General features: G+C 35.9%; 1 protein-coding gene across 9 annotated transcripts in view; it reads right to left on the reverse strand.

Moving 5' to 3' along the window:
* Positions 1-27,369, reverse strand: part of CC2D2B (coiled-coil and C2 domain containing 2B) — a 131,482-nt gene that overhangs the window by 65,646 nt on the left and 38,467 nt on the right. For all 9 annotated transcript variants that reach the window (XR_008912729.1, XM_056801779.1, XM_056801822.1 and 6 more), the window contains 8 exons: positions 24,810-24,898; positions 13,380-13,520; positions 11,161-11,269; positions 10,826-10,944; positions 5,997-6,174; positions 3,616-3,766; positions 3,020-3,167; positions 1,410-1,548 (listed from right to left, as the gene is read on the reverse strand). Coding sequence is in view for 8 of the 9 variants with exons in the window: in XM_056801779.1 (XP_056657757.1) it covers positions 1,410-1,548; positions 3,020-3,167; positions 3,616-3,766; positions 5,997-6,174; positions 10,826-10,944; positions 11,161-11,269; positions 13,380-13,520; positions 24,810-24,898 (1,074 nt within the window). In the remaining variant the exon portion in view is untranslated. The remainder of the gene's footprint in view (positions 1-1,409; positions 1,549-3,019; positions 3,168-3,615; positions 3,767-5,996; positions 6,175-10,825; positions 10,945-11,160; positions 11,270-13,379; positions 13,521-24,809; positions 24,899-27,369) is intronic.

Genomic DNA, 27,369 nt, shown 5'->3' on the forward strand with positions numbered 1-27,369 from the left:
ATTGGACATCTATCATGACAGTGACAAACACCATAATGCTAAATACCTTTGAGAAGCATATATCCCTTTATTTTAAACTTTCTTGATATCAATAAGCAAAAGGCAATATAAGAAAATTATATTTTTTGTTACAGAAAAGAATTGTAGTACAGATAAGGAAAAATAAGGGCAGTGTTTTCAAACGTGCCCATTGAGTAGTAATAGGCGAAAATCTAAGAAAAATAATCATATCAGAAATGCACTGTAGACTATATCAGAAAGGTCTTCTCACCTCAGTTATCTTATATTGAAAATCTACCCTGTTCCATCTTCCTCTTCCTCCCACTCCATCACTGGGGCAGAAGAGTAATGGGAACCAAATGTAGTTGAAGAACACAAGATATCTAGAAGAGGACTACAGATACATCCTCCCTCACCTGTTTCTTTACCTGCCAGTGCCCTGGGAAAAACAACCATATTGGGTACACTCCCCCGGACCCAGAGATGATATATTTAAACTCTGTAGGCTTATCTGTCTGTCATTTCACAACTAATCTAGACAACACTGACAGCTGGTAGCCTTCCTCTCCATTACAGAAATGGTCTTGCTAATAATACTTCTTCATATTTGCTAAAAGCCCTTAGCCTAGCCCTAGTCCCAAAGAATAAGGACAACCAGTTAGGCAAGCTGCATATGCCTACAGGATCACATCTTTAGAATGGTTCTTCACATCCATCCACGAGTGACATCTTGGAATATCTTGCCCTTTGCCCTGTCACTACACAAGTATAGTCTTCTCTCCCCACTCACTCGTTAGCTCTGGAAACAGTCATCAAACCAATATTTACGCTGTTTCTGCAAAGGGCATGGGCATGACAATTGACTATCCTTTGGCTCCACTTATTCCTGCGGCTTCTCAGACAAAAATTCCTTTCCCTAATCAACACTTCTCTGTACGTGTTTTCTCTCTTTTGAGGGGTGGGACTGTCTCATTTTTTCCTTTTTACCCCAAGCCTAGCACAGTGCCTGACACATAACAGAAGCTTAATAAATTCATTTACACATTCATTTTACTATGGGGTTCATGGAGTTCATTGACTTTCACAGTTGAGAAGGACCTAGAAGGTCATTATAGTTCAATTATCTCATTTTACTAGTAAGGAAACTGAGACTTGCTAATGTGATGTGCCTCGATTCAAAGTTGGATTGTGATGAAATACTAGATCAGGAACTAGAACCCAAGCCTCTGGGTTCCAGTCCAGTATACTTTTCATTATATGCTATTTGACATTGGTGAACAAGTAGACTCAATCTAAAAATTCAGGAACATAGAAAAAGATACCTTTTCTAATAATCACATATTTTGCTGTTCCAAGACAGGTAATGGAACATTTCCATATATTTCTAATCTTTGTTTGCTAAGACTTACCATTATAAATTCCATCAAGTCTGAGTAATCTGGGTCATTTGGATCAATTCTCACTTCATTTGCCCATTCAAAGAGCTTCTGAGTATTAATGAGCCATGGAATTCCAGGAACACCTCTTGCATCCACATTTCTCAACACACTACCATATGGGAGAAACATAATACACCATTTTGTTTCCTGTAATTTTGCCACATGTATACTGATAACAATATAATTACAGTATTTTATGATAATAGTTTACATTTATGTAGTATCTTAAAGTTTATAAAGTTTACCTATGTGTGTGTATGTATAATCACATTTGATTCTCACAACAACATTTTGAAGTAGATGCTATAGGTATTATCATACCTGTTTTACAAATGAGGAAACTGAGTCTCAGAGAGAGTAAGTGGCTCACTTATGATCACAAAATTAATAATCATCATCAGAGATATTCTTTCCACTCTACCACATAGGTTCAACACATTTACTGAATCTATGCAAGGCCTTGGGGTAGGTACAGGGGAAACCTCACCTATGTCGCCTTACAGAATTTACAAAATACTGTCCTCACAACAAACTTGTGATGGAGACAATATAGGAATGATACCCATTTTACAGATTCAAACAGGTTAAGGGAATTGTCCAGGGTCACTGAGTTAGTGAATATCGAAGTTAGCCTAGAAACTTAGGCTGCCTGTTTCCAAGTTTAGGTCCCTTTCACAATAGGATGCTGCTTCTTAATACTGAGATGTTCACAGGATGTTTACCTACACATAATTAAAGTGCACTAAAACAGACTTGATAAGTATGCCATCTTTGTTTTCATTGGGGTCATTAATAAAAATATTGAGAGGAATAAGACCAAGGAAAGAGCCCAGCAGCATCCTAGCTACTTACCTCATTCCACCATGACCTTTAGCATCAAAAAAGAGTCTAATTTAACAAAGAAAGGAACACCCCTATCTTGTGAATACTGCTGCTGAAGAATAGTAAAGTCGCCTTTGTTTTTGCAACTAAAGGTGTAATTAATGTATTCTTTGGTATTTAATGAGGGGAATGTCCTATGTTTCCAGTCATATTTGTAAGTTTTGATGGTAGGAATCATGCACTAAAACTATGTGAATCTGGGTACCTGGAAGAACAGTAAGAGGGGTAGGTGTTTCTATTCCCATTTTACAGATGAGAAATTGAGATTTAGTGAGAGTAAATGACTTGCCCATGGATTCAAACCCAGATCTTCTATCTCCAAATCCTATGATTTTTTCCACTTTTCAAAATGCCATAAGCATTCCTCTGACAATTTAGCCTATCCCAAATGATAATTACTAATACAACGAATGCATCTTTATACACACCCAAAACACTTTTTGTGACAGTTTTCAGAAATAATTGCTCCACTGATTACATATAATCATATAAAAAGAGACATCATATTTGCTTAGAATACCCATTTACTTTTCCTCTAGAATATAGGTGCCATTCATCAGTGTTTGAAGTTCAGACTGAGGAAAAGGGTCTGTGTGTGAGGTAATAGTCAGAACAAGGCAAGACTGCTCTAATATTGACATGAGCTTTAAGTAATTGTTGAAAAGTGATGTGATATCTCTAATATAAAATCTTATAACCTGTGGCAGACAGAACTTAGTGATTGGGACATAGGGGTTAAAGGGATGCCATTTTCATCTAATGCCCATGATAAAGAATAGCTTAGTTTTCCAGATGTCAATAGGCAAAGTTCTTCTTTTCCGGTCCCATCAAGAAGAAAAGGCACATCTGTATATCAAAAAAAAGGAGAGCAAAGTGGGGAAAAAGGAGTTATTCCTCAATGTAAAAAAAAAGGTGTCTACAGTTTTAAATAAAACAACAACAACAACAACAAATAAAAGGCAGTTTAGAACGTACATTTGGAAGCAAAAACCTCACCCATCTAGAATTAAGGACTTTTACTAAGGACATACTTAGGCTGGGCCCAGAGCTGCACGTTTCCCTTTAGTTGCTAGGGTGAAGCACTCTGATATGAGGGCTACTAACTGGGGGCACCAAGGACAGGGTCACACTTGGCTATCCAGGCTAGAAGAGTTGCTCGGTGATCTCACTGGTACCAGTACTCTCTCTACCAATACATACCACAATATTTCAACATTTAGTAGACAATCTAAATACGTTATGGCCACCGTAGTTTGAAAATACAAAGAGAAAATGTGATTTGTAATGAACTCACTGCTTCCTACTTCTCCACATTCAGGAACGACTAGCTTATCACAGCTAAACTCCGACTGTTCCAAAACCGCTTTGCTTTTCAGTGCAGTGTTGCTGGGCACAGGCAGGTATATTTTGGCCAGTATGCTTGTCCTTTTACTTATTTCATAAACCTAAATATAAGACAAATGAAATCACACTGGGAATAGGTAATGGATAGCTGGAATCTTAACAGTTTAGAGTTAGACAAAACTTTAGATCATCTAGACCAGAAGTTCTTGAACTTTTTGGTCTCTGGACCTTTTACACTCTTAAAAATTATTGAGGACTCCACCGTTTTTGTTTGCATGAGTTTTAGCTACTGATATTTGCTGCATCTTAAATGAAAATACAGGGGACAGCTGGGTAGTTCAGTGGATTCAGAGCTAGACATGAAGAAGAGTAGTCCTAGGTTCATATCTGCCCTCAGATACTTCCTAGCTGTGTGACAGTCACATAACCCCCATTGCCTACCTCAGAACCAATATACAGTATTAATTTTAACAGGAAAAGTAAGGGTTTTAAAAATAAATGAAAACATCTTAGTATTATTGTTAATAGTTCTGACCTCACAGACCCCCTGAAAGAGGCCTCATTTCCCATATTGAGAACCATTGGTTGAGACTAAAACTTTTTTAATTGAAGAAACTGAGACCCCAGAAGGTAAAGTGACTTGATCAAGGTCTCATAGCTAGTTATTGATAGGGTTGGAGCTAGAATTCTAGTCTCTTGGTTCCTAATCAAGTACTCTTTCTATTATACCATATGATCACACTAAAAACTAGAGTGTAAGAGAGGTATTGTTTCAGAGCACTCCAGATATGAAAGCAGTGCACTATTATACTTATTACCTGAAGCTTAAAAAATATTTGCATGGCACATTGAAAAGAGCACTGGACTTGAGAATCCAAAGACTTAGATTTGATTTTTAACTTTGATTCTTATGGCTTTATGCTTCAATTTCCTTATCTTTGAAATGAAGATAATAATATTTGAACTATAAACCGCATAGTATTATTGGGAGAACCAAATAAGTGAATACATAAAGTGCTATTTAAGTGCATATTGTTATTCCTGGCTTCAAAGAACAAAAACCAGAATTACAGAAGATATGCCTATTTAACAATAATATTATGACAAATATATCATAAAATGTTATAAGATACATTGACCTTACACCTATAAAATTGAAACTTTTTAGTATTCAAATACAAGTTACTTCTTTTTAACCTATACTATATATATTTTAACACATATATATATATATGAGTGTGTGTATACATGTATATATACATACATATAAAAGTATATCTGCATCCAGACATTGCTTCCAGTTCCTCCATCTCTTCAAGCAATGAGAAACAGTACTTGCCATTCATTTATTCATTCAACAAGGACTTACCAAGACTTACCTAAGCATCAAGCTTTGTTTCCCTCAAGGATCTCATTCTATGGCACATTAACAGGTGTTTAGTAAATATTGGTCAAATTAGTTCATTAAAAGCTACATTAATGAACAAATATTGGGTATGTATCCACCATATACAAGAAAGAAGTTGAGGTTTTAAAACAATAAATGGTGAATTTGTATTCAACTGCACACTTTATGCCTCTTTAGAGAAAAGCAGTAGATTATCAACAAATTCTGTATTATCAACAGTTAGAGTTTTTTCTGAGATGATAAAAGAATGATAGTTAGAATAAGGAAAATAACCCCAGAATCTTATCCAGCAAAGCAATCTAAATTTTAAAAATAAAAGGAGAGGTACCCAAAGAAATATTTTTAATTTGTTTGTGACAAATTCCTGGTGTCTTTTCTTCTTTTCCCTGCTGCCCTGTACCAATCATTGGTCTTTCCCATTCAGTCTCCAATCTTTCCCATCCCTCTCATATTTTCTTCCCTTGGCAAAAAAATGAAGTTTGTAGCCATGGTTGGAGCAGACTTCTGCTATTTTTATAATTGTTATAGCATTTGCATTATACAATAAACAATGGCCTCCCTCCTCAGCTATGACTGAATAATAGTAAAATCATAGCCCAAATGAAGATTTACAAAGCATGAGAAACTGTTGCAAACTACCTATAAAATCAGTTCTTCCATATGCAATGGTTAAATCATAGTTAACATTTATATATTGCTTTTATATGTTTTATCTCATTTCATAAAAGGCTATTTTAATGTCTTTTACACCATAGTTATGGTCACAAATCAAAATAAAATTGCATTATAAAAAGAGATTTTATATATGTATATATACATACATATATATATATAGGCAGATAGATGTCTAGACTAGTAATAGGGAATAATTCTTAAAGTACACTATTGAAAAGTAAAATATTCAAGAAATTGGAATAGCATACCTCTAAGCGAATAGTTTCAGGCCAGTTTATTAACTTAATATTGAAAATCTGCTGAAATATGACTTTAAAATCCAACTGCAAGGGAGATGCTGAAGTGCAAGAAACCTGTTTGTCATTGTAAAATATTTTAATAAAATATTTAAGCTTTTGAATTCTGGCTCTCCTTCTTTGCTCATTCCTAAAAATTTAGAAATTAATAAACATTTAAAATCACCCTAGGAAAGTAAAATGAATGCAAAAAAAGTTCCTTTCAATATTTAACCTGACAAAACAACATGTGATTGTGCTATCATTAGAGGATGCACATTATATATTTTAAAAGCCAAACATTTTCTTAAATACAAGTTTTAACCTCTACTATCTACTTCAGAACCTCAAGGATCTGTCATGCCTTCAGAGTAGCCTCAAGCCTGACAATCACTGCAACCAATAACTTCTGGAGCTGAAAATAATTGTCACTTCTATGAGTAAGTAAGGAGCCTTTTTAGATTTAGGTAGGTTGGTTCTTTGGGAAAATATGTAGTTTGCCACCCAACACATACTAGAAGTCTTTCTACCCTAGTACCTAAAATATCTTTTTTTTTTCAATCAAATTGAAAAGACCTACTATATTACTGTAAAAAAAGTTATATGTTATTATAGAATTTTTAGAAGTAAATTGGCTTTTATTGCTTTCAAGAATATATATTCAAACTAGAATGTTAAAATTCATTCATTCAAGTCATAATTTACAGAGGTTGCTGATATTGATTTGTTGTCTATCGTTCCTTTCAGGATAATGTAGTTTCCCTCTTTATTCCTTTTTTAACTTTTTGAATGTTTGTTTTTGTTTTGCCAAATGGCCTGATTCCAACTCCTGCTTTTTTGGATTCACTTAATCTTTTTAAAATTTAGTTTCTTTAACTTTCTTTTTTAACTTTTTAGAATATTCTTCCATGGTTACATGATTCGTGATCCTTTCCTCCCCTCTTCCTTCCCCACTCTCAGAGCTGACAAGTAGTTCCACTGGACTATACATATATAATTGTTCAAAACCTATTTCCATGTTATTCATATTTGCAATAGAGTGATCATTTAAAGTCAACATTGCTAATCATATCCCCATTGAACCATGTGATCGATCATGTTTTTCTTCTGCGTTTCTGCTCCCACAGTTCTTTCTCTGAATGTGGATAGTATTCTTTCTCACAAGTTCTTTTGGATTGTTCTGGTCATTGCATTGCTGCTAGTAGAGAAGTCCATTACATACGATTGTGCCACTCTCAATTTTACCTAGGCACATCACATCTTCCTCTCTATCACTCCTCCTCTTTTTCACATACTCTTCTATATTGGAAGGCTGTCCCACAAACTAAACCAAACAAAACAACCCACCAATTTATCTGGAGTAAGGGTGCTCCCAGGTTCTATGTTGCCCCAGGCCCATCTCTTCACTGCTATGCCCACTGGACTTCTGCCTTCAGCCCTGCCTCCTTGTGTACATTTAGAAGGAGTTTCTTTGGTCTCTCTGTTGTCATTCTTTTGTTGCTGCTATTCTTGGAAGCTGCATTTATTTAATCCTCTTTCTTTTCTGTCATTTAAAGTATTCAAGAAGCAATTAATCTCTTTGGTTCTGGTTTTCTTCCTCAATTTTTAAAAAATACCTCTTTATTATTGAACATCCATCTTTTTTTCATGTACAATTAAGTTCAAATTTTCACACTGGATTGAATCTTGAGCTTCACTGCTCTTAAGAACACATTATTCCATTCCTTTCTACATTGCTAGAGGGTGCAAAGTAATCTTGTTTTCAAATCTCCCTTCCTTTGTATTTGAAGGTGTTTCTCTTGATTTCTTGTAGAACTTCTTGTTTCTCACTGAATTGTTACATTTAACTACTATATGTTTTGAAGGTCAGCAGCCTTGGTTTTTTCTGACGATATTATCTGAATTTTTTCATTTGGCATTTCATTTTCTATGTTCCAAAATTCTAAACAGTTCTCATCTGTTTATTTCCTTTATTATGGTTTTAATGAGTTTTTTTTTAACCTGTCATATTTCTCTGAGGGACTAATGCTCTTTAAATGTCTCTTCACATTCCAACTTCAAGAGCAGTAGATTTTGTTTGCAGAACGAACCCATTTTCCTTTAATGTTAATTGTTTCTCATTTCTCTTCTAGATTCTTCTCCACTTCTGCACATTTGCATTCCAAAACTATATTCCTCTCTTTTGTTTCTTTGGTGAGATTACCATGGCATAGTCTAGTTTTTCTATCCTATTTTTGCTGTACATACCATAAATTCTGCTATCATAATTTGTTGTTTCTCTTTTGAAGCACTCAGAAATGATGTGTTGCGATTCCATTTTCTCCTCACATTCCATGGGGTCCCCTGTCTCATCAAATGTTGGATCATTTTCCTTTTTTTTGCATATTCATAGAGACCTGAATTTGTTTACTAAATCTGGAAGTCATATTTCCTTCTGTTGTTAATGTATATCCCCTTTGAATTTACTGCTTACATTAAATATCTTTGAGTTTTCTTCTTCCTGAGATCTATGGTAATTTTAGTCCCCCCACTCCCACTTGATTTTCCCCTGTTGCTCACTTTCTAACTCTCCTCTAATGATGGTTTCATTGAGCGCTGGATCTCAAAGCATCTCAGCCTTCTCTTATGCTAGACAATTCACAGTTCACCAGCTTAGGTCTCTGCCCCAAGTGACCTTTGGGTGGACAGAACTAGGCCTAGTTTTTTCCCTTGGGCTTAGTGGAGTGCTACACAGACCCTACCCCTACCCCCAACACACACATGCGTGCACACACACACACACACACACTCAATGTCTTTTCCCAGTGTCTGTCCCAATGAAAAGGAGGAGGAAGTATAGAAAGTAAGGACTACATATTTTGCCTCAGTTGACAGCACTTAGCAAGAGATCTAAACACAGTGGGAAAACTGGACACTAATCTACATAGATGTGGGGCTGTATCACGCTTGAAGAAAAGTGTATTGGCTTCTAGTTGGGTCTAGAGTTATCTCTCTAGAAACTTTCTGGGGCAGAGACTGAGGCTGTTGGAAAGTAAATTCTCAAATATGAGAGGAAGCTGAGTCAGCTTTGAAATCCAAAGGGAGATCTGCCATGAAAGGGGATGAAGTCAGAAAGTCAATGACAAGGGAATATATGGGAGGGAAAAGACTAAAATCATGAAAGATCTCATGAAGAAGAAAACAGATAAAAACATAGAACACAAGCAGATAAATCAATAGGGATGATGGTGGTGACAGAATGTTAGAAAGAAAAAGAAACTATTTTTTGTTTTGGCAACTTTGAAAAAACAATTTATAAAGAGTGCTGTGTCTGACATTCATTGGTCACTATTTGTAATAATACCAACAACAATAATAAAAAGGGGTTTGGACACAACCCTGAATCTAAATGGGACTTCTAAATAACTTTAACATTTCTAAATAGATGTTGTAAGACAAGGAAAACTAAACAAAAACTTTATGCATTCAAAAAGGGTTTTATGCATCCAACAGAGAGCAAAGAACCATAGCAAGATGTACTGGGATGGCTCAAGAGAGAAATTAGAACTTGAAAAGAAGTAAAAAGAAACAAATGGTAGACTATATGGCCTGTAAAGGAGAAATAATTAACAGAATGGAAAAACTTCAATCCATGGTAGTGAATTTCTTCAAAGAGGCAAAAGAGAGAAAAACGGGAAACAAAATCTTTATCAAAGGACAATTTCAAAGAAGAGAAGTGAAAAGCAATCATATTAAAAGGGGACATGATCCCGATGTAGGAAAAATACATTGATCTCTATAACCAGCTATATAGAAATAACATAAAGATCAATGGTCTATATAAAGAATATGACTAAAAAACCTAAACAACATAAAGCAAGTAATAATAGAAAAATTGCTTAGAACTTCTCAAAATAGAAAACAAAATACCAATAAAATCATCTATAATCACCTCCCCAAAACTCTCTACTACAAACCCTAAGACAGAGTGGTAAAATTTAACAATTTCAAGTCAAACATTGAATTCTTCAAGCAACAGAGAGAAGGATCATCAAAAATAAGGGAAAAGAAAGTTGAATAACACAAGACTATTATGTACCCACCAGAAACTGCAAAGGTGAATAGAATAAGTTGTAAAAAGCAAAAGTTTACATTTAAGCTTAAATTTTTTATTTTAGCACATTATGTAGATTCTGAACAACCCTCAGGATGGCCTTCTTAGCCCATTTTCTACATTCTGCAGATTATGGTGTGAATAAAAAAGATCTAGTTTTAAAGGCTTCTGTTGTCTGCTCTTACCTCAGTTAAGAGGGAGAAGAGAATGGAGAAAGTAATGAAGACCAGTAGACAGTGAGAAAAGGAATGGAGGGTTATTAAAGAAAATATAATTACATCTTCATAACCACACCATGAGGGCCCTGGACAAATACTTTGACTTGCTTTGTCCTCCATAAATCTAAAAGGATTAGTGTGTTTAGTAGGTAAAACTTATATGAACATACAGTATTATGGAAGGGTTAGGAAGGGAAAGTTATGGTGGAAAGGAGACATATAATAAATAATAGAATTAGACTGACAAAACTTTTCCCAAAACCTCTACTATAGATTCTTTCTAGAAGAGACTGGGAGTTTTTAACCAGAGAGATAGTTTTGTGTCATTTTTTTCTTAAGTATTTTTATTCTTCAATAGTCCTAGTTTAAAAAAAAATCAACATGACAAAAGTGGATAGGATATGGAAGAGGATATGGAAAAATAGTTTAAATATTTCCAGGAATAAAAGAAATATTTTAAAATAAACTTGATCATACAAAAATTAGCTTACTCAGAGCACTTGTACAAATTTGTTACTTCTGTAGTCAAAGAAAGTTGTGGTATTAAAGTAGGTTGTTGTATTCCTTCAAATTCTGTTTCTTCAAATTCTGATGTTAAATATGAAAGGCTCTGCAAATTAGTAAATAAAATTTTCATAATTTATAGTAGATGTTCATAACTTTTCTACTTTAATTTCCTAGATTCAAGAATGAAGTTATTTAAAATTATATTTTTCATGATCTACAATATTTTTCTTAGGTATTATTTTCCTCTATTATCTAACAATGAACCATTTTGGTTGGTGAAAATGAAAGTTTAATTAAATTTCTTTTAAAACATAAGTACCTCCTGCTTTTCCCCATTCTTAGAGTCTTCTCCTTGGAACTCTGTCTCTGTTTCAGATACTTTTGTTATTTCTTCTTGTTCCTTTTCATCAATTATATTAATGTTTAACCTAGTTGAGCATAAATAAAAATATTTAAGATATTCTAACTGGAGAAATGTTTAAATTGTTAGAGATTTACAAAACAAATCTTTTATAAAAAATAATTGTGCATCATGTAAGTAATCATAGCTAGCTGGCGTCTATTTATTACTTTAAGGTTTGCAAAGTTCTTCATATATATTTTTAATGGAGTTTCATTAAAACTGAATAGGTACTCCAAGTATCCCTGTAGACAAAGAAGCTTAGTTTCGGTAAAATTATGTTGACAATCCAATGAGTCCAAAGGCTAGTAAGTGTCAAGAACAAGCCTCTCCTGACTTCAAGGCCAGATTATTTAGGAAACATAATATTTAATGGCATGGAGAAAGGCTTCCTTAGCAATTTAGTAACTCATTAGGTAGACTAAATCGGACTTCTTAGGGAGTCAGTTCAGTATTAGCATAGCAGTAGCCTATTAGAACATTTAGAAACCATAGCCAAGCTGCCAAACCCTGGGAAATCTTCAAAGAGATTAGTCCCTAAGAATACCTTGGAGAACATACTGAGGCCTACACTGTTCCCAGGAGTTTCATTTCAGGATTAAGCTGGTCCTAGATTGTCAAAGGCCCTTCAAATAGTTTCCAAAGTCCTTTAAAGCTAAGGGGATTTGTGGAGAAGGTACGCCTAGAATGATCTCCCTGACATTACCCTTGGCCTAGAGGTGGCCTAGTACTCAAATAGATTGCTTGGAGAGGTTAAGAGCCCAAAGGATACTTAACAAGTCCATTTATATCACTTAAGGATTTAACAGGCTTATAGGTAGCAGAAAGGAGCGTACTTTAAGCCATCAGTCATCAGGTTGTTAGGAACAATGAACATGATGGACATAATCCTTAATGACAGTGATTTCCCTCTCCTATTTCTCCAATTTATATATATATATATATATATATATATATATATATATATATATATATATATATATATATATATATACTTGTACACAGTGGTTTGCAGGTTGTCTCTCCTGTGGCTTCTTAAGGGCCATACTGCCTTTGCCTTTCTTTGCATCCTCAGCACTTGGTATAGTGGCAGGCACATAGTAGGGCCTTAATAATTGCTTACTGGATCACTGTTGCCATGATTTAACCACCTACCACTAGTTCAGTGCTGCTGATGCCATAGATAGTATCAATGTGGAATCTAGAAACCCTCAAACTTGTAGCCTAGTGAGATCTGATGACCCCTAAGTTTGGTTAGCTTGAAGAGTTTCCCTCTGAGGGAAAGTGCAACTTCAGGCTCTCAGACTAACAACAGACCTTAAAGTAGTTTAGATAGAGATGGCTAATCCCATCAGGTATTAAGTATCTCTTTTTGTGTGTGTCCATTGTAAAGCATCAGCCCCTCACTATTATTTCTGTCTGGGACTCCTCATTTTCTTTGTCACCATTGTAAAATCTATCTACTATACTCTCCTGTCCATAGTTCTCCAAGAGGTATATAGGCTTCCCATTTTTAATGGCTCTGAAATTTTCATCTACAATGCTGTCACTCCCAGGCCAGAGTAGCTAGAGTCTTGGAACTCTGCTTAGGTTTGTAGAGTGCAACTCTGCAAGGAGGCCTAATTAAGCACTCTCCCCTTCTCCTTAATTAAAGATTCCCCCCCCCCCCCATCTATTTAATAGTTCTGTGTTTTTCCAGTTTAACAACAGGTACTGAAGGAAATGCCATTCTCCTGAAGAAGTCAAATGGTTACTACTTCTGTGGTCTCATTTTTCTATTAAAAATTAAAAAAACAAACAAACCCTTATTTTCTGTCTTAGAATCAATACTGTGTATTGACTCCAAGACAGAAGAGCAATAAGGATTGGGCAATGGGGGTTAAATGACTTGCCCAAGGTCACACACCTAGGAACTCCTTTTTCTAAATATTTCCCTAAAAGCTCTTAAATTAGGGAAAGATGGGAAAGTGATGAGAGCAACAACTATCCCTTCTTCACTATCCCATTAAAGAATGTTTCAGCATGCCAAGGTTTTCTCTCTGCATTGCTTTTGTTGATAGCATGGGTGGATTTAAACTAGGATCCCAAGTTACTTATGTATAATAACAGGAACAATGAAAGCAGATGTGGTCACTCACTTTTGAAACTGCAACCTTATTGGTGTGCTTGTAAATCCTTGCTGTTGACGGAGAACTTTAATTTGTTTCCAAGTCTTCAGCATATTATGCAGCAAAGAGATATCCTTCTTCTGTTCCAAGTCATAGAGCTGTTTAGTATTACTATAATAATCATAAGAATCAATTATTTTTACCAACCCTAAAGTAATCAAAGGAGGAATAGAGGAAGTGGAAGAACATACACTTTAGCCTTTACAATATTTCAGAAGACTTTGTTCTGCATGTATGCACCAGATTTTTTACTTACTCATTTACTAAGGGAAAAGTTGCCAGGTGTGAACCAGCAAACAGCAAAATCCTTCCCTAATTTTTTTCTTGCTGTGGTGAAGCTTAAAGCCCATACTTTGTTACAGTTTGCTACTCAATCATCTCCTCACCCCCAAGGGAAATGGTTAAATTAAATCAAATCTTAAAAGCCCATGATAATACATTCAAGTTTGCCTATTAGTCTAAAGAACCAAGGGTAGGGGAAGTAGATTAGATTAGGGAATCATACTTGAATATTTGATCCATTTCAGTAAAATTCTGAGATTGGCTGATTTAGCTTAAAAGTTAAGGCCACTGGCAAAAAAATGGAACATGAGGGGTTGTCCCTCAATTGAGGAATGGCTGAACAAACCATGATATATGATGGTGATAGAATACTATTGTCCTATAAAGAATGATGAACTTCTTGATTTCTAAAAGAACTGGACAGACCTACATGAATTGATGTGGAGTGAAATAAGCAGAACCAGGAGAATATTACACACAATAACTGAAATACTGTGGGACAATTAACTGTAATCGACTTTGCTACTAAAAACATCCAGGACAATCCCAAGGGACTTATGAGAAAGAATGCTATCCATATTTAGAGAAACAATGGTGTGAATAAGAAATCCAGAAGAAAACATATCATTTATCACTTGTTTATATAGGTACATGATTTGGGGTTTGGGTTTTAAAAGATTACTCCATTACAAAAATGAATAATATGGAAACAGGTTTTGAGTGATAATACATATATAACCCAATGGAATTACTTGTCAGCTCTGGGAGGGGGAAGAGAAGAGAAGAGGAAGAGAGCATGAATCATGTAACCATGGAAAAATATTTTTAAAATATTAAAATTATATTAAAAAAAAGTAAAGATCATTGGAAACATTCCTAAACCCCTGGGACCGTAATAGGAATCCCAAAGACACTAGAATCAAGGATGTGGATCAGTGGCCACAAAAGGACTATGTCTATTTTGAGAAAGGGGCATTTACAATACCATCTATAACTTATTAGCATTTCACATATCCACCAAATTTCTAAAACTTTTATTTGTGAAATTTCTCAAAAACTCTCTGAGCTAATTCTTAGTTGGATTATTGTTTGATGTAAATAAATAGAATCTTTCTAGTGTTACTATACTGAATTTTGATTTCTCACAGAACTAACCTCCCCATCCACCTACCCCAGCACACACATACCTTATCTAGATCTTTTCCTTAGGCCTTTCTTTCTCCCTGAACAAGATTCCACTCTACAATATTCCTGATAAATTAGTCATCTAGTCTGATAAAAACCTCTGGCAAGGTCAAGATTGAATGGGGGAACCACTACTTCCAAAGAAAACCAATCATAGTTCTGGGGGTGGAGCCAAGATGGTGGAGTAATCCTCAGCAGCTCTGTGCCACTATGAGAATCCTCTTTGACCAAGATTAAAATATTGCTACAAAACAAATACAGGAGTGAAAGAATCAACAAGGAGACAGAGTGAAACAACTTTCAAGAAAAAGAAACCCTCCCAAAGTAGGAAACAAACATCTGAGGCACTGAGGTGAGAGAAGAGCAAACCTAGCAAGAAGTTGTAGCAAGGAGGAAAGAGCAATCCAAGAGTGAGCCACATAACCTCAGCCCACATCTGCTGTCTGAGTTTCGAGTACCTATTCCCATGCCAACATCCAAATCCTGAGACCCTGCCTGAGCAAATAGAGGTATAATCCAACCCATATTCCTTGATATTTCAAACCTGTGGAGAACACCAAGCCCCAGCCCAGGAAATTCCAGTCCGGGCTAACCCCCTTGGAATAGAGACTTAATTTACACTTTGGGGTGGATGATATTACTAAGTGATCTTTTTGGCTAAAGCTCAGGGTGTAGCTCCAAGACAGGAATCAAGGGTGTGCCAATTGAATCAAGTACATAGTGAAACCAAAAAACTTGAGACTAAGCCTAAGGGTAGAATTTGACCAGCCCCTGAACTGATCTGATTAGAATGAGATCAAAAGCTTACACCTAAGCCTGAGGTAAGTCTTTAAGCTATCAGCATCTCAAGGGTCAATTGAATCAGCAGGGGGAGGGGATTCTCAGTCCTCAGATCATCACATCACACCCTCAGGCCTACCTATAATTAGATAGCAAAAACGAGCAAACAACAACAAAAAAGGCACCTCACTCTAAAGAATTTTTATGGAGACAAAGAGCAAAATATAGATACAGAAGGGGACAGTGAAAGCAAAGGAAACACACACAAAGTCCAAAAGAAAAATGTGAACTGGACACAGATTCTGGAATAACTCAAAAAGAACTTCAAAAACCAATTAAGAGAGGCAGAGGAGAAATGGGAAAGCAAAATGAAAGTGATGCAAGGAAAAAGGAAAGTGATGCAAGAAGAAATGAAAGTAATGCAAGAGGAAATGGGCCAAATGGAAAAGAAGAATCAAAAACTGATAGAGGAAAATCAAGCCTTAAAAATCAGAATTGACCATCTAGAAACTAATGAGAAATCAAGAAACAATAAAGCAGAATCAAAGGAATAAAAAATAGAGAAAAACATGAAATATCTTATTGAAAAAACAACTGACCTAGAAAATAGATCTTGTAAAGACAATTTGAGAATTATTAGACTACCTAAAAACCATGACCAAGAAAAAACCTTAGAAATCATATTACAAAAAATTAACAAAGATAACTGCCCATAGATCCTCAAACAAGAAAATAAAATTGAAATTTAAAGAATTCACAGATCACTTCCAAAAAGGTATCATCAAATGACAACTTCCAGGAATATAATAGCTAAATTCAAGAGCCACCAATCCAAGGAAAAAATACTTCTTGCAGCCAGAAAGAAACCATTCAAATACCACGGAGCTACAGTCAAGATCACATAGGACCTAGGAGCCTCAACATTAAAGGATAAAAAGGCATGGAATATGATAGGAAAAAGATCTGGATTTACAATTCAGAATCACCTGTCCAGCAAAACTGAGTATATTCTTTCAGGGGGAAAATGGATATTTAATAAGATAGAAGATTTTTCAAGCATTCCTGAAGAATAAGCCAGACCTAAACAAAAAAATTAAAGTCCAAACACAAGACACAAGAGAAGCCCAAAAATGTAAATAAGAAAGAGAAAATTTAAGGGACTCATTAAGGTCAAAATGTTTATAAGTCTGCATGAAAAGAGGATTTCTGTAATTCTCAAAAATTACCTTTAGTAATAGAGAAGATAGAAGGAGTTTACTCAGAAAGAGGGTGGAGAAGTAAGCTGATTATTATGTTATGACATATATGTAAATATAATTATATGGAAGGATATGCATGTGTGATATATGTATACATATGAATGTTATGTAAAAATCAATCAAAGGCTGAAAGAGAAAAGGAAAAGGGCAATAGAATGAGGTAAATTATATAACATAAAGAGGCATAAAAAATCATTATAGAGAGGGGAGGATAAGGGTGGTGACAGGCAATGCTTAAACTTTATTTTCATTGTAAAGGGCTGAGAAAGGGTAAAATAAGTATACTCAGTGGAGTATAGAATTCTATCTTATCCTACTTAATGGGGTATAGAATTCTATCTTGCTCTACAGAAAAGTAGAGGAAAATAAGACAAGAGGGAGGAAATTAGAAGGAGGGAAAAGAAAGGGGAGGGGTAACAAAAAGAAAAATACTGGTAAGGAGGAATAGAAAGAAAGGGAATAGAGTGGGAATTAAAGAGGATAATATCATGGAGGGCAATACACAGTTAGTATCATAACGCTAAATGTGAATGGGATGAATTCACCCATTAAGAGGAAGTAGATAGCAGAATGAATTAAAAAACCAGAATCCTACTATATGTTGTTTATAAGAAACACATTTGAGGCAGGATGACACACACAGATTCAAGGTAAAAGGGTGGAGCAGATTTATTATGTGTCATATGAAGGAAAAAAAGTAGGAGTAGCAATCATGATACCAGACAAAGTTAGAGTAGAAATTGATCTGATAAAAAAAGATAAGGATAAAAGGATTATCCACTATGACCAGGTGAGATTTATACTAGGAATACAAGGATGGTTTAATATTAGGAAAATCATTCACATAATTGACCATATCAATAATCAAACCAACAGAAATCACATAATTATCTCAATAGATTCAGAAAAAGCCTTTGAGAAAATACAACCCCATTCCTATCAAAACACTATAAAGTATAGGAATTAAAGGGCCATTTCTCAAAATAATAGACTGTATATATTTAAAACCATCAGCAAGTATCATCTGCAATGGGGACAAGTTAGAAGCCTTCCCAATAAGATCAGGAGTGAAGCAAAGATGCCATCCTCTATTATTTAATATTGTACTAGAAATGCTAGCAGTAGCAATTAGAGAAGAAAAAGAAATTGAAAGGATTAAAGTAGGCAATGAGGAAAATAAACTATCACTTGTTACAGATGATACAATGGTGTACTTAAAAAATCCTAGAAAACCAACTAAAAGGCTAGTGGAAGTAATTAACAACTTTAGCAAAGTTGTAGGGTACAAGATGAATCCACATAAATCGTTAGCATTTCTATATATTTCCAACAAAATTTAGGAGCAAGAGTTAGAAAGAGAAACTCCATTTAAAATCATTCTAGACAATATGAAATACTTAGGCATCTATCTACCAAGACAAACACAGGAATTACATGAACTGTAATGGGAAATGGATAGAGATAAGGATAAAATTTAAGAGAAATGGAAGGTTGTCTTTAAGGCCTATGCTAGGAACTCTAGAGAAAGGACTTTAGCAGGCATGGGGCAGGGGCAGAGGAAGAACAGTTTGGAAAGGACAACTGTTAGAGTGAGTGACTTACTGTGGTAACAAGGCACTCTTCCTATCCTGAAGGGAAGAAGAAAGGCTGGTTTGTCAGAGCTTGGCTACCTCAGCCTGTCTGTGGAGAAGGAAAAGCCCTAAATTCATCTTTGGAGGTTCTCTGTTTGACTGGAGAACATTTAACAAAGGATCTGACTATACCTACTGTGTTTTTATCAACTTTACATAAGGTTTTGTCTAAAATCCTGTCAGGTTGGCTTTAAGTTTTACCTCGGGGATCAGACCCACTGGGATGGACTTAACCATTTTGACAGCAATCATAATGGGTTTTGGAGACAGTTTTTGAACTCAGCCAAATCAACTACTGAGGGTCATAGGCAGATTAGCCAGCTCTTTTGGGGGTACAGCTAGGTAGAAAGAGGGAGCTGGTAGGTTAGTTTGAAGACTGGAAGACTCCTTTTGAGGGATGTAGATGTTTGTGGGTTGGATAGCTAGATCCTTTAGAGTCAGAGACACCCTGTTCTGATCCTCAGTTTGTACCCTCTCTCTTTGAATAAATAGAGATACTGATTTTATATAACATTGCCTCCAAGGCATTTTGTGTGACTGGCTCAATGAGAGAAAGTGGTTCTGCTTTACCCTCACTAACAGGGGACTAGAATATGGGGAGACTATGGCTGGGTATTTAGGGAGTTCTTTAAGTGGAAACTACATCTATCCACTTGAGTTCTCCTATTACCCTTCTGGTTTTCTTAACTACTTTCTGTTTTTTTAGAACACAACTACAAAACATTTTTCACATAATTAAAGCTAGATCTAAATAACTGGAAAAACATTAATTGCTCATGGGTAGGATGAACTAACATAATAAAAATGACCATCCTATAAAAATTAATCTACTTATTCACAGTGTCATACCTATCAACCTACTAAAAAACTTTTTTATAGAATTAGAAAAAATCATAACAAAGTTCATCTGGAAGAGCAAGAGATCAAGAATATCAAGGGAAATATTTTAAAAAGTGAAGGATCTTAAACTGTACTATAAATCAGTGGTCATCAAAACAATATGGTACTGACTAAGAGATAGTAGAGTGGATCAATGGAATAGGCTAGGGATAAATGACCTCAATAAGCTACTATTTGATAAACCCAACAATCCCAGCTTTTGGGACAAGAACTCACTATTTGACAAAAACTTCTGGGAAAATTAGAAAACAGTATGGGGAAAAATTAGATTTAGATCAACATCTTACACCCAAACCAAGATAAATTCAATATGGATAAATGACTTAAATGTAAAAAGTAAAATCATAAATAAGTTAGGTGAACATAGAAAAGCACACCTGTCAGCTCTGTGGGAAATGAAAGAATTTAAGACTAAGCAAGAGTTAGAGAACATAGCAAAATATAAAATAAATGACTTTGATTATGTTGAATTAAAAAAGTTTTTGTATAAATAAAATTAATACAACAAAAATTCGAAGGAAAGTAACACATTAAGAGAACATTTTTATAACAAAACTCTGACAAAGTTTTAATTTCCCAAATATATGAGGGACTAAGTCAAATTTACAAAAAAACAAGCCATTCCTCAATCAACAAATGATCAGGGGAGATGAATAGGTAGTTTTCACATGGTGAAATGAAACTATCAACAAACACATGAAAAAGTGTCCTAAATCCCTCCTGATTAGACAAATGAAAATTAAAATAACTCTAAGGTACCACCTCACACCTAGCAGATTGGTCAATATGGCAGCAAAGGAAAGTGATAAATATTGGAGAGGATGTGGCAAAATTGAGACACTAATACACTGCTGGTGGAGTTGTGAATTGGTCCAACCATTCTGGAAGGGAATTTGGAATTATGCACAAAGGGCTTTAAAAGACTGCCTACGCCTTTACCCAGTCATACCATTGCTGGATTGTACTCCAAAGAGATAATAAGGAAAAGACTTGTCCAAAAATATTTATAGCCTCACTCTTTGTGGTGACAAAAAATTAGAAAAAGAGGAGTTGATAGAATATTATTGTGCTGAAAGGAATGATGAACTGGAGGAATTCCATGTGAACTGGAAAGACCTCCAGGATTTGATGCAGAACAAAAGGAGCAGAACCAGGAGAACGTTGTACACAGAGACTGCTACATTATGGTATAATCAAATGTAATAGACTTTTCTACTAGGAACAATGCAATGACCCAGGACAATCCAGAGGAACTTAGGAGAAAGAACACTATTCACACCCAGAGAAAGAACTGTGGGAGCAGAAATGTGGAAGAAAAACATGATCGATCACGTAGCTCAATAGGGATATGATTAGCATTTTGGTGTTAAAAGATCACTCTACTGCAAATGCGAATAACATGGAAATAGGTTTTGAGCAATGATACATGCATAACCCAGTGGAATTGCTTGTTAGCTCTGAGAGGGGGGAGAGAAGAGGGGAAGGAAGAATTATGAATCATGGAACCATGGAAAAATATTCCAAATAAAAAAACAGAAAGAAAGAAAACCAATGAAATATACTAGGATGTTAGAAACTATTGTCCTCTGGTGAACCTAAATCATATTAGAGCTCCTGGGAAACCCTGACACTTTGACTGTAATCAAAGGGCAAACAAAAAGGCTTTTTAACACTTTACTAGAAGAAAAAGGAGGCTTAAAGATGGGATTGGATCTTTGCATGGCGTAGGGACTAGCTTTTCTTTTGCTTCTTTTCATATCACTAGTGCTTAGCACAACCTGGCACACAGTAGGTGCTTAATAAATATTTGTTGAGTGATTGATTGGCTCTGTCCACCAGAAGCTTATATTCTAATAGGGGAAGACAAAACATAAAAGAAAGTTTAAAAGAGAGTAGTGTAAGGGGTAAATTTTATGGTTGAACTGAATATATATTATATATATATATATATTTTTTTTTTTGTTGGTCGCCAGGGATTTAAATTCTAAATCCCAATGAAATACTCAAGTCAGAATGAAATTTTATGGTGGTTTATTTTCAATAGAAGAAAGAAATTAAGAATATGAGAGAGGAAAAAGAGAAGCATAGCTGCCCTAGCTAGTGACTCCAGAAAGCCAAGGGAAAGGGAGTCCCAAGAGATGGGTCTTTCCAGAGGCTGTTGCCTCCAGAAAAGCCAAGGAAAGGGGAATCAGCTTTATCACTCACCACATGATCATCTAAGGGAAGCATCGCATTCAAGCTCCTGCAAGGCCAAGTCCCTCTCGCAGGAAGTGATGTGAAATATAAAGGCAGTTCTTTATGTCACTTCCTGTGTCTTACATGTACCAATGGTGGCTTAAACTTGGCTTTGGATGTCCCAGGAGGTCAGTCAGTTGTTTCTGATTTTTCACTTGCTAGCACAGGCTGGTCGTAGACCCTCCTCCTCCACACTTAATTCTTAAGTGGGGGTGTATACATTCCTGGTTGCTAGAATTCTAAAGACCAAGCAGGGTGGAGTAAATCTAAAATTCACAGTAGGGAGGACATAAATGGGAGATCCCCATGGCATGATGGAAAAATATGGAGTCAAGAGTGGTATCTAGGGAAAAGAATGTCTAGTCTGTACATTTTCCTCAAAACAGAAATTTTGGGATGAACCAACTAATTAAAGAAAGGAACTTTAGAGAGAAAAATGAATATTCAGGTAGAGGATGTTCACTCTGCTCCTGAAGAGTCCTCTTCCTGGAGGTTTGCTCTGCCCATGGCCCCAGAAGGCAAAATGAGGAGCAATGGGTAGATATTGCAAAGAGGTAAATCTAGGCTTGATGTCAGGAAAAAATCGTTAACACTTTAACCTGCCCAAATGTTGAATGAACTATCCTGAGAGGGAGTGGGTTCTGCTTCCTTGGAGGTCCTTAATGAGAGACAACCACTTTTACAAGATATGATAAACCAAATGATACCTGAAGTCCCTTCAAAATATTAAATTCTATGATTCTGTGAAAGGTTAACTTCAATCTTATTGTAAAAGAGGTAAGGGGAGGAGTCTTGTGATGTTAAGTAGAACAGAAAGGAATACTAGAGATGTGGGGGAAGCTGGCTGAATTCCTGGGTATAGGATTGTCCACACTGTCCTGCTGCTACCAACACCAGTGCTACCAAGATCAAATTGGAAGGGATGTTAAGACAAAGACTATAGTTGAACTATGAAGAAGCTGCACAGAACAGTTGCAGAATGGCTGGAACTAGTCATACTACTGAGAACAGAACTAGTGAATCCATACTTTGCTTCACTCTCATTCTTTATTCTCAGAAAGAAATGAGCTAGTTTTCTGATCACAGTTTAAGAGTTTGTTTCATTTTCTGTTTTGAGATTTCTCTAAAAAAAGATAGGTACTCTATCTGATTTGTGCATGGATCCTTGTTTGATGTAAGCAGATGGAAAAGTAAAGTATCCACAAGAGAGAAAATTGTTTCATAACTACTGGAACCTTTTCAGTCACAATGGAAGTTCTAAGTTATTTAGAAGTGAGTCTTTATTGATTCAGATTATTATAGCTTCCCAAAACCAGAGAAATAGAAGTAGATTTATACTAATACTTGACAAAACAAACTTAGCAGTTTGGAAGGGGTTGGGCTGGTTGCTCACTGTCTTCTTAGTACAGTGAGTTTAGAAGGGCAGAACTCATTCACTAGGGAAATGGTCATATTCAATTGGAAGCCAGAGGGAAGACTAGGATTGTCCCCAGGAAAGGGAATAATTCACCCCTTGCACATCAGTCTATTACCCCCTACTCCTTCCCTGTCTGAATATATTGCTTCTATATCCACTTCTGGTATAACTGTAAGACTTATGTCTAAATCTGACTCTATGATATCTCCCCAATAACTCCTAGTTTTGTCCCTTAAGAAGAAAGAGGAATCATTATTCCACATGATAGCCTTAAAATACTTGAAAATTGGTCTCCCTAAGACTTCCCTCCTCCAGGATAAATATTTCCAGCTTCTTCACCTGATCTTCATGTAGCAAGAAACAGAGATCCTTCATCATTAGACCAACACTCCAAATGTTTCTCAATATAGTCGAACTTCCCCATTAGATTTTTTGATTATCATATCATACTGCTGACTGATATTGATCTTGTAATTTCCTAAAACTCTCCATTAAAAAATATACAGTAAGCAAAACACTACAGTGTATATTTAGGGAGATGCAAAGTTTGAATAAGAAATAACCCCTGCCCTCATGGAGTTTATAGACTAAAGGAATTGCTGGATAAGAGGAGAAACGTTTTTAGAGGCTTGACTCCCAAGACCTCAGGGAAAGGAAAATAAAATATAAGAGGCTATTCTAGATTGAATCTAACACTATACAGAGGCACCAACACCACTGCTAGGATCCAAAACTACTGGGACAATACAATGTAGGATTCTAGGACTAAAAAATCACCAGTGGGACCTTGGATAACTCAATATTTCCTAGACTGACCTCAAATCAAGGTCAAGTTCCACATGTGGATTATCCTCTGAGTATGCCTCATTTCTTACTACATTGGGATAAAGTGTTAACTGAGCCCAGCCCAGTCCTGGGGACCAAATCACCAATATTTCCTGATAGACACTTGGCTTATTTCCCTCATTGCCACTTCTATCACTAAAAAGAGAAACCATAGATCGTGATGCCACCACTACCATAAAAGGTCTTAATCAATTGACTCTTTTTGTCCTATAGCCAGCAAACTCCAACATTAACAAAAATAAAACATTATCTCTGCTACCTAAATTTCATTTCATGCTCATTCTGTCCTGTCTCTACTTCCTGTTTATTGTGGATGATTACACTCTGAGTTCATTCTAGTGATGGGTGAGTCTTGCTTGGAAACACCATGTTATCATAAGTCTCAGCCACATGCTCTCTTCCCTCTTGGTTCACTCTTTGGGCTGCCTCACCTACACACAGATTGCTTCATCCTTGCCTTCCTTTTACCCACCATGCTTTCCAATTCCTCTTTATGTATCATGTTCCCCCATGAGATCATCATAAGGTCTTGAGAGTAGGGACTATCTTGTTTTTATTAGTATAGTGGCTGACTTACTGCTGTCTCTGTCTCTCTCCTTTCCTCTCTGTCTTTGTCTCTTTGTCTCTGCCTGCATGTGTTTTTGTGTTTCTCTCTGTCTGTCTCTCTCTGTGTCTGTCTCTATTTCTGTGGGTATCTCTCTCTTCCAGACCCTCCCTGTGCTATCAGCATTCTTCAGCCTCTTCTACTTGAGTTTCATTTACCCCAGTCACCTTTATTAGGGTGTATTGATTTTTGCCCACTAAACCTTAAAGTACTTTATAATATGTTGGTATTATTACTAAGGGTCAATTGCTGAAAGCATACCTTATTTGCCAGTTATAGTCTTGCAGAGATTTTTTGGTCAGCTGGTTTATTTTCATATTATCTCTTGCTACTTTTGTTAGTGCTTTAAGCTACAATAAAAAGAAAAACTGTTTTGATTACATTTTGTATATAAATGTATCTAGTGCATCACTCTAAATCATATGACAACATGGGCAGGAGTAAACACAAGGACAGAAATTTTACATGTATTTATAGAGATAAATAATAGGATCATAGATTTAGAATAGGAGTGGTCCTTGGAGATCATCTATTCTAATCTTTCCACTTTAGAGATGACACAGCTAAAGCACAGAGATTTTAGATGGTTTGCCCAAGACCATACAGAAAGGTAAGTAGCAAAATTGGTATATGAACTTAGGTCCGGTGACTCCAATTTCAGCAGTTCAAGTTCAGTATTCTTTCAAAGTCCATTACATTGTCTCTAATTTCTTATTTACTTGATTAAATTAGATGTTTTGAGATCGACTTCAACTTTCTAGTATCCCCCTCAGCAGCTTGCACAAGACTTTGAACATAGTAGGCATTCAAGCAATCAAATAATAAATATGTATTAAGCAATGCCTTAATGCCAGGCATCATGCTGAGCACTGGGACCACAAAAAGAGACAAATGACAGTCCTTGCCCTCAAGGAGCTTACAATCTAATGGGAGAGAGGACAAGCAAACAAATATGGGCAAACCATATACAAGACAAATAGGAAATAATTAACAGAGAGACTCTAGAATTAAGAAGGGTTGGGAAAGGCTTCTAGTAAAAGAAGAGATTTTAGTTGGATCTTGAATGAAGTCAGGAAGGTCAGTAGGCTAAGCACAAAAGGGACAGTATTCCAGGCATGGGGGACGGCCAAAGTTAATGCTCAGAGTAGAGACTTGGAGTTTCTTGTTGGCAAGGAGTCAGTGTCACTGAATCAAGGAGTAAAGTGAAGGAAGCTTGGAAAGGTAGGAGGGGAATAGATTATAAAGGGCTTTGAATGCCAAAGAGACTATTTTGTATAGGCAACAGGGAGTCACTGGAGTTTATTAGGGGAGGGGGAGGCTATTATATGGTCAGATCAACACATTAAAATTTTTTTAAAAAATAAATTCAAACGGTCAAGTAAAGTAAGAATTAAGCAGTCCCAGTACATTAGTTCTCTTCTCTTTCCCTTATTCTTCTTATAGTATCTTAAGATTCAGAGATAAACTAGACCTTAGAGACCAACTGATCTAATTCTTTCATTTTCATAGATGAGGAAACTGAAAGTCAAAGAAGTTAAATAACAAGCCCAAAATAACAAAGCTTTTCAGTTACAGAACCGGGATCTGAACCTGGATTCTCTGACACTAAACCTAGCAATTTTCACCTTGCCCTAATATTGCCCAATGGGGAAAATCTGTCCTGGAATTATTACAAATACTCTAATCAGAAAATGCTTTTCACCAAAGTCCTTTCCAAAGTTAGGATCAAAGTCTTCTTCTATAGCTTTTTTGAGTAATTGGTATGTGTTTGGGAGAATGTCACAAAAATCATGAGAATAAACTAACAGAAGTTAATAAATTAACTAGGATATTATATATGGCTAGAATTGTAAGGCATCTCAAGAGGTTATCCAGTCCAAACATGTTCCTGAACTGAATTTCCCTTTATAAAATTCCAAATAAAGTATCATCTAGTTTTCTGACATTTAGTTTGCGTGAAAGCCGAGTCTGCTGTCTTGAAGGAAGCATGTCTTTGGGGAAGTGGTAGAAAAAGGGTATTTTAGAACTTTCCAGAACTAAATGACAACTTCATATTATTGCCTGAAGTGATATTTAATAAAATGCAACAAGTACAACATTAGAAGTCAATTTATTTTTTTTAACTTGCTTAGTGAAAATAAACCATATGTACAAAATTCACTTAGAAACAAATTCTAAGATAGAAATAACTATCACTTCTCTGCCAAGAATCTTCAGGAACTCCCTAGTGCTTAATAAGTGAAAGTTGAATTCCTATGCTCTTGTGTGTATGCCTCTGAAGTTTTGGGGAATTCCCCTTTAAATAGCAGCTGCTACGAATATGTGGCTTCTTTTCAGCAGAGGAATGTTCATTCTTAGCCCCTATCCCCAGTACTATTTTAGCTCTTTTGAGAATCAGTCCCATAGTTACACCCAGCCAGAATTGCAAAAGTCTCCATAGATTAAATCTATCTTTGCTAACCCTCTCCCCACCCCAATATTTGGGTTAGTCTGAGTAAATTTCATTTGACTCCCATCATGCCTCTGGCAACTAGGATCAGGAAGGAGCAGGTATAGGCATATTAGTTGATTGGTTGTTGTACTTCTTACTCAAAAAAGCCCAAAATGACATCAGTAGGGGTGATATCGTTTGACTTGAGCATAAATTGGATTTAAGTGAGGCAGAATTGCTGCTCAAAGTCAGTAGCCACACTCTTTCTTCCAGAGTCATCACAGTCCAGTGTCAGGACAAAAGCCAAGATGACTGGTGATGGGTTGGGATGCAGTGAGTGACCTTGGCTTCTTTGATGTCTAACTGAGCTCTAAACACTCCACAGCAACT

This window comes from Monodelphis domestica, chromosome 1 (genome assembly GCF_027887165.1).
Source record: "Monodelphis domestica isolate mMonDom1 chromosome 1, mMonDom1.pri, whole genome shotgun sequence".
In the NCBI taxonomy this organism is placed as follows: Eukaryota; Metazoa; Chordata; class Mammalia; order Didelphimorphia; family Didelphidae; genus Monodelphis; species Monodelphis domestica.